The sequence below is a fragment of the Rhinopithecus bieti genome, unplaced genomic scaffold (assembly GCF_001698545.2).
Source record: "Rhinopithecus bieti isolate Rb0 unplaced genomic scaffold, ASM169854v2 scaffold_4653, whole genome shotgun sequence".
Lineage (NCBI taxonomy): Eukaryota > Metazoa > Chordata > Mammalia > Primates > Cercopithecidae > Rhinopithecus > Rhinopithecus bieti.
Window position 1 is genome coordinate 26,120 of NW_016804400.1, and position 8,235 is coordinate 34,354.

General features: G+C 42.6%; 1 protein-coding gene across 1 annotated transcript in view; it reads right to left on the reverse strand.

Moving 5' to 3' along the window:
* The window catches only part of LOC108526871 (putative zinc finger protein 735), a 16,072-nt gene extending 11,270 nt beyond the window's left edge, over positions 1–4,802 (reverse strand). The window contains exons 1-2 of the mRNA XM_017867847.1: positions 4,588–4,802; positions 4,432–4,496 (exon numbers count right to left, since the gene is read on the reverse strand). Of these exons, the coding sequence (XP_017723336.1) occupies positions 4,432–4,496; positions 4,588–4,802 (280 nt within the window). The remainder of the gene's footprint in view (positions 1–4,431; positions 4,497–4,587) is intronic.
* Between the last annotated feature and the right edge of the window lie 3,433 nt (positions 4,803–8,235).

Below are 8,235 nucleotides of genomic sequence, written 5' to 3' on the forward strand. Positions count from 1 at the left end.
TATATATATATTCTTTTCTGAGATAGAGTCTTGCTCTGTTACCCAGCCTAGAGTGCAATGATGCAATCTCAGGTCACTGCAACATTCACCTCCTGAGTTCAAGCAATCCTCCTGTCTCAACCTCCTGAGTAGTTGGGATTATAGGCACATGGCACCATGCTAGGCTAATTTTTGTATTTTTTTAGCAGAGACAAGGTTTCATCGGGTTGGCCAGGCTGGCCTCGAACTCCTGACCTCATGTGATCTGCCTGCCTCGGCCTCCCAAAGTGCTGAGATTACAAGCCTGAGCCACCGTGCCTGGCCTAAATTTAATTATAAAGAAACATCAGTTTTATGCAAAGTTGAAGGTGCAGAAAACTTCCCTGTCGTGTAATTTTTAATAGTAATTTTAAGTAGTCTTTGTTTAGCACCCTGGAAAGCAAGTATCTCCTAATAGTTTTTTCGGAACTTTCTGGGTAATAAATGTCATTCTGTTTAAATGAGCATATTCTAAATCCTGTTCTGCATGGAATTAATAGAGCACACAGATGAAACCTCAACATGACATGTTTCACTTTTCACTAATATCCAAAGACAACTATGTTTCCCCAGTAGAAATCTTGAGTATCCACACCTTCTCATGTTCAACAGCTACAATGGGAACATTTTAAATATTTCAGGTCATAAATTTGTAGTGAGAATTCTGCATGGTATACAAGAACCCAAGATGAAGAGAATGTATAGAATGCTAAGGAATATAGAAAAAAATATTTTTTTCAGAACCCCTTGACTATCATACAAATCACAAAAATTAGTTAAAACAAACTCATTAGGGATCAACAGCACAAGCAGAGAAGTAAAAAATCTGCAAGTTCCAAACAGATGGCATTCCAAAAGGCAGAGGGGACACCGCTCTTTATCTGAGACATGCTCACCTGAGAAAAAAAGTGGTTGTTTTCTTTTCCTCCTCTTTCTCTGAAATGTATTTTCAGATAAGATGCCCTGGACATATCAAACCTGCATCTTAAGAGTATGCCTTTAAAGCACAATCTGTTCACCTGCTACCACCACACACACCCACGGGCAGAAAGACCGAGACTTGAAGAAAACATTCACCAATTTTTGTTGGTTATAACTGAAAAGATTTAAGAGCAATGGGAGAACAATGAGCTTCTCCATAACTATTAAAATATAAGTTTCTTTTTCCCTGCCCTCCCCTGTCAGACACCAGCAATCTTCTTTACAGTAATGGGAGCATGAACTGCACTGACCTCCTCCTACCAAATGGAAACAGGGCAGGCAGTGCAGCCTTCCTTTGATGCGAAGGTTGAACTAAACTCTCCTGAATGTATCTTGAATCCCTCAAGTGTATAAGTTACTTGGTAATCTCGGCCCTACTTTATGCAAAGTGATTCTTCAGGATCCAAAAGGGTCCAGGAATGGGCTTTTTCAACAAGTCCCCTGTAAATGCTGATTGTGCTTTCCCAGACGCATTATTAGCATTAGCAAGAGAAAGCAGGCACAGCAAAGAGTCCCTTACACCCGCCACATTTGTCACAATACAAACACTTCTGGTACAAATAAAGATAACCAATCTCCACCCTGAAATACTATATTTTTTGTTGGGTTTTTTAAGTTTACAGAGAAAACAGAAGGCAGCAATGTCTGAGTAAGTCTGCACCTGGGAAACCTGTACACATGTACTAATAAAATGTTTATTAAGCAGGTACTACGTGCTCAGGAGCATGTCACAGAACGCTACTGGGAATAACACATTTTGTCATTTAATTTTCATACCACCCCAGGAGCTAGTACTAAGTGTTGAATAATTTTCAGCATTTAGATTAAGAGCACAACAGATTTATTTCTTCTGTTTCTCTATCATTAATTTTAAAAAGAAAATATATAGAGTAATAATTCAATACAAAAGCATATGGAATGATACAATTACATAAAATTGAATAATCAGCTTCCAAATGGATATTTTGTAAATAATGAAATTAAGGCTGAAATAAAATTTTTGAAACTAATTAGAGATTAAATACAACATACCAGAATCTCAGGGTTACAGCTAAGGCAGTGTTAAGAACAAAATGTTTATCACTAAACATCCACAACAAAAAGTTAGAAAGATCTCAATTTAAAAATCTAATGTTACAACTGAAAGAATTTCAAAAGAGCAAACCAACTTCAAGGCTCACAAAAGTCAAGAAATAACCAAAATCAGAACTGAAATGAAGAAGGTTGAGAACTAAATAACTGTAAAAAGTTCAACGGGCCATGTGCTGCAGCTCACTCCTGGAATTCCAGTCCAAGGTGGGCAAATCAAGAGGTCAGGAGTTGGAGATCAGCCTGGCCAACATGGTGAAACCCCGTCTCTACTAAAAATACAAAAACTGGCTGGGCATGGTGGCATATGTCTGTAATTCCAGGAGAGTCACTTGAAAATGGAAGTGGAGGTTGCAGTGAGCTGAGATCACGCCACTGCACTCCAGCCTGGGTGACAGAGCAAAACTCCATCTCAAAAAAGGTCCATGAAGCCAGAAGTTGATTCTGTGTAAAAACAATAAGATAGATAAAACACTAGACTAATGAAGAAAAAAGAAATAATTCAAATAAAAACAAAACCAAAAAAAACCAAACTGATGCTTGTGAGGTTGTAGAGAAATGGAATGCTTATACGCTGCTTGTGAGAGTATAAATTTATTTAAGCATTGAGAAAAACAGTTTGGCATTTTTTCAAAAACCTGAAAACAGAATTACCATTCCCAGTCCCACAATTGGGAATACACCCAATAAATGTAAGTTATTCTACCATGAAGGCACACATATGCATATGTTTATTACAGAACAATTCACGATAGCAAAAATCAGAAATAAACCTGTATGTCTTCAATGGTAGAATGGATAAAGAAAATGTGGTATGTAAACACCATGAAATATGATGCAGCTATAACAAAGAACAGCATCATGTCCTTTGCAGCAACGTCGATGGAGCTGGAGACTTATTTTTAGAAAACTAGTGCAGGAGCAGAAAATCAAAAACTTTATGTTTTCACTTGTAAGTGGGAGCAAAATAACGAGAACATGTGGACACAAGAGAACAACAGACACTGAAGCTCAGTTCAGGGTGGAGGGTTGGAGGATGAAGAAAATCAGAAAACAAATCTGTTCAGTACTATGCTTAGCACCTGAGTGATAATATAATCTGTACACTAAAACTTCATGATATGACTTTACCTATATAACAAACTTGCACATACACTCCTGAACCTAAAATAAAAGGTAAAAGAAAAAAATTTGATTAGGCGCAGTGACTCACGCCTGTAACCCAAGTCCGTTGGGAGGCTGAGGCAGGCAGATCGCAGATCATCTGAGGCCAAAAGTTTGAGACCAACCTGGACAACATGGTGAAATCCCGTCTCTATTAAAAATACAAAAATTAGCTGGGCCTGGTGGCCCGCACCTGTAATTCCAGCTACTCGGGAGGCTGAGGCAGGACAATCATTTGAACCCAGGAGGCAGAGGTTGTAAAGAGGTGAGATTGCACCACTGTACTCCAGTCTAGAGTACTGAGCGAGACTCCCCCTCCAAAACAAAACAAAAAAAAAGCATTTATTGGAAATTACTATCTTGAAGAAAATAGTCGGGCCTAGGTAACCACAATCTGCCAATGAATCTCTGATGACATAACCAATAAATTTTCACCTGGATCTTACAAATAAAAAAACTAAATAACTGTACCAAGCCAATTATTGAATTTGGTTTGCTTCATCATGCAACTTATAACAGACTTTTCTTCAAGTCTCTCCCATGGATCACAACCCAGAAGCCATAGCTGGGCACTCTATGATTCTTTTTTTTGAAATAGAGTCTTGCTGTGATGTGCAGACTGGAGTGCAGTGATGTCATCTCGGCTCACTGCAACCTGTACCTCCCAGGTTTAAGCGATTCTCCTGTCTCAGACTACCAAGTAGCTGGGACTACAGGCGCGTGCCATCGCACATAGCTAATTTTTGTATTTTTAGTAGAGATGGGGTTTCACCATGTTGGTCAGGCTGGTCTCGAACTCCTGACCTCGTGATCCGCCCGCCTCGGCCTCCCAAAGTACTGGGATTACAGGCGCGAGTCACCGCGCCCAGCCAGCTCTATGATTCTTGAATCACACTTTGATTAAATTCTCTAATGTTTATACAGTGACTCCCATACATCTCTAAAAGGAAAAATGAGGAACTAGGGACCCCAGGGACTACAGCTCTTACCAATTATAAATCCTGCACCCTGAGTCTGGATTCTCCCCTGATGACTTTCCCATCCCTGTACAATCTGGGTGAGATGAGGCGCTGGGAGTGCAGAGCTGCCCAGAGAGGACTCCAGCCCAGAGCAAAGCCACTGCAGAGGAGAAAGACAGAACTCCCAGGGTCCCAGCCGCTGGCCCAGGCAGCATCTTACGGTTTGAGGGGACTAACAGCCGAACTGGGCCAAGGAAGATTTGGGTCTTCAGACTCTGGAGCTGACTGTGAGGAAGTTTGGGTCCTGTTACAGCCACTTTCAGCCGGTTCCAACCAGCCCCCACTCCTCTCTCACGATGACAGACCCAGCACTCACCATTTCTGGGTTTCCAGGGGATCCCGGTCTTTTAGCCATAAATCTGCGGATGCCTGCAGGACACAAGGCCACAGAGGCTTGACCTCTGGGAGCGAGGACGCAGAGCAGCGAAGAGAACTGGAGCTCTGGATACAGAGAAACACAAAAGGACCGGTAAAATTAGGGAGGCGTCCTGTTCTCTCCAGCTGCATGCCTGATTGTACAGTTTCTAACATACGGTCCGTGATTGGATAAGGTTTCAGACCCCACCCGTCACGCCCTGAGTGACATAGTATTTGATCAGACACTGGGCTGAATGAAGCAAAAGTAACAGCCTAAGCTGCACTCTTTACAGGCAGGGCTTCTTCCCTGATCTGAGCCAGGCCAACACCAGAGGATATTTGCATTTAACCTTGTGTATAACGTCATACGCATTTATAAATGATATATAATATAGTTATTCATAAATTGAAATAATATAATGACAATTATTTTAAAATTTCGGATTTTATGACCTTCCTTGCTGCGGATCCTTTGCAGTGATATGGTTTGACTCTGTGGCTCCACCAAAATCTAATCTCAAATTGTAATTCCAATCTCTGAGCGGTGGCTCAGCCTGTAATCCCAGCACTTCCGGAGGCCGAGGCGGGCGGATCACCAGTTCCGGAGTTTCGGACCGGCCTGGCCAATATGATGAAGCCCTGTCTCTACTAAAAATACAAAAATTAGCCAGGAGTGGCGGCGAGCGCCTGTAGTCCCAGCTACTCGGTAGCCTGTTCAAGGAGAATCGCTTGAACCCAGTAGGTGGAGGTTGCAGTGAGCTGAGATAGTACCATTGCACTCCAGCCTGGGCGACAGAACGAGACGCCATCTCAAAGAAAAAAAAAAAATTTAATTCCCACCTGTCAGGGCAGGGACCGGGTAGGAGGTGCTTGGATCACTGGGGTGGATTATCCTCATGCTGTTCTTGTGATAGTAAGGGAGCTCTCAAGATACCTGATGGTTTAAAAATGTGGCATGTCCCTCCTCCCCCGCTTCCCGGTTCTCTCTGATTTTCCACCATGTGAGATGTGCCTTGCTTTCCCTTCACCTTCTGTCATGGTCATGACTGTAATTTTCCTGAGGATTTTTCAGTCATGAAGGACTATGATTCAATTAAACCACTTAAAAAAAATTACGCAGTGTGAGGTATTTGTTTACAGCAGTGTGAAAATGGACTAATACATGCAGGCAGCCTGAGATTTCAAAAACGAGGCAATCCTCTGCAGTAAAATATGAGCTACATGTAAATTTTGAATTTTCTAGTAGCCAAATGTTAAAAGTAAAAGAAAAGGTGGGGCCAGGCCCAGTGGCTCACACCTGTAATCCCAGTGCTTTGAGAGGCCCAGGTGGTGAAAGACCTGAGGTCAGGGGTTCGAGACCAGCCTGGCTGACAAGGCGAAATCCCAGCTCTACCAAAAATAGAAAAATTAGCTGGACGTGGTGACAGGCACTTGCAATCCCAGCTGCTAGGGAGGCTGAGACAGGAGAATTGTTTGATCCCGGGAGGCAGAGAATGCAGGGAGCTGAGATCGTACCACAGCACTCCAGTCTGGCGACAGAGCGACTCTGTCTCAAAATAAAAAAGAAACAGGTGGAATAACAGGTAGAATTGATTGTAACAATTTAATCAGTCCAATATATCCAAAATATTATTGCTTTACTATGTGATTAGTATATAATGGTTAATAAAGCATATACATTTTTGAAGCTAAATCTTTGAATGTACCCTTGTATTTTACCTTTCCAGCACATTGCAGTTCAGACCAGCCACATTCCAGCACTCTGTGGCCATGTCAGAGGCATTTGAACCAGAGCAACTGCATCTGGAACAGGTGCTGGGTAAAATGGGGCTGAAACCTATGGGACTCCTATTCCATGAGGTCAGACATTCTAAGTCACAGGGTAAATAGCAGATTGGTACAAGATGCAGTTCACAAAGACCTTGCTGATAAAACAGTTTGCAGTAAAGAAGCCATAAAAAACCACCAAAACCAAGATGAGAATGAAAGTGACCTCTGATTGTCCTCACAGATCGTTACACGCTAATTATAATGCATTAGCATGTGAAAGACATTCCCATCAGCGCCAAGACAGTTAACGAATGCCATGGCGACATCAGAAAGTTACCTTACGTGGTCTAAAAAGAAGAGAAACACTCAATTTTGGGAATTGCCCACCCCTTTCTTGTAAAACTCATTAATAATCCACCCCTTGGTTAGCAAATAATCAAGAAATAATTGTAAGTATCTTTAGTTGAGCGGCCCACACTGCTGCTCTGCCTACGGAGTAGCTATTCTTTTATTCCTTTACTTTCCTAATAAATTTGTTTTTGCTTTGCACTGCAGACTTACCCAAAATTCTTTCTTTTCTTTTTTTTTTTTCTTTTAGACAGAGTCCCACTCTGTCACCCAGGCTGCAGTGTGGTGGCGCCCTCTTGGCTCACTGTAACCTCTGCCTCCTGGGTTCAAGAGAGTCTCCTGCCTCAACCTCTGGATTAGCTGAGATTACAGGCACGCACCACTATGCCCGGCTAATTTTTGTATTTTTAGTAAAGATGGGGTTTCACCATGTTGGCCAGACTGGTCTCGAACTCCTGACCTCAAGTGATTCTCCTGCCTCTGCCTCCCAAATTGCTGGAGTTACAGGCAGAAGCCACCACCCCTGGCTCTAAATTATTTCTTGTACGAGATCCAAGAACCCACTCTTTGGTTCCGGATTGGGACAATTTCTGGAAGCTTCTTTTCAGTGAATCACAAAGGGATGATACTAAGGGAACCCCCAACCCAAAGGAAACAGACGGAATCACCAATTGGCTAACTTTGTACGTGGTGGCGTACCCAGGTAAAGAATGGGATTGAGTGGAGTTAGAGTTTCTCCTAAGACAGATAAGATAAAAAGTCCCTTTTAATAAAAGGCAAGAACACTTGACAAAACTTGTGTTTGAGGCGCAACTTCGAAAAGTTAGAGTCTTTCCTAAGATTTAGGGGGTTAGAGGCCCCTCTCAGTAAAGTCCCTCTCAGCTAAGATTAGATCTGGCATTATAGAATGTTAACCACTGTTGCCTTTGTGGGTTTTTTTGTTTTATGTTTGTTTGTTTGTTTGTTTGTTCGTTTGTTTTGAGACAGAGTCTCACTCCTGTCACCCAGGCTGGAGTGCAATGGTGAGATCTTGGCTCACTGCAACCTCCGCCTCCCAGGTTCAAGCGATTCTCCTGCCTCAGCCTCCTGAGCAGCTGGGATTGTAGGCGCCCACCACTGCACCCAGATAATTTTTGTATTTTTAGTAGAGACAGGATTTAATGTTGGCCAGGCTGATCTCAAACTCCTGACCTCAGCTGATCCACCCACCTCCGCCTCCCAAAGTGCTGGGATTACACGCATGAGCCACCGCACCTGGCCTTGTCTTTGGATGAATCTACCTTGCACTTTTTGCTAATGGCTGTGGCTGACAGAATTAGGCGAGTACAGGATCGTGGAACATGGGGAGCTTTTTCCTCCCTAAGGTGGGAAACTTGAGAGCAGATGGAACTGCCAAAAAAGATTCTTTCACAACCAACAAGCGGTCACCTAAACTTTTGATTCACTGCAATGCATGGGTCCTTCTCTGACTTTCCTGAGTTCTTCACCT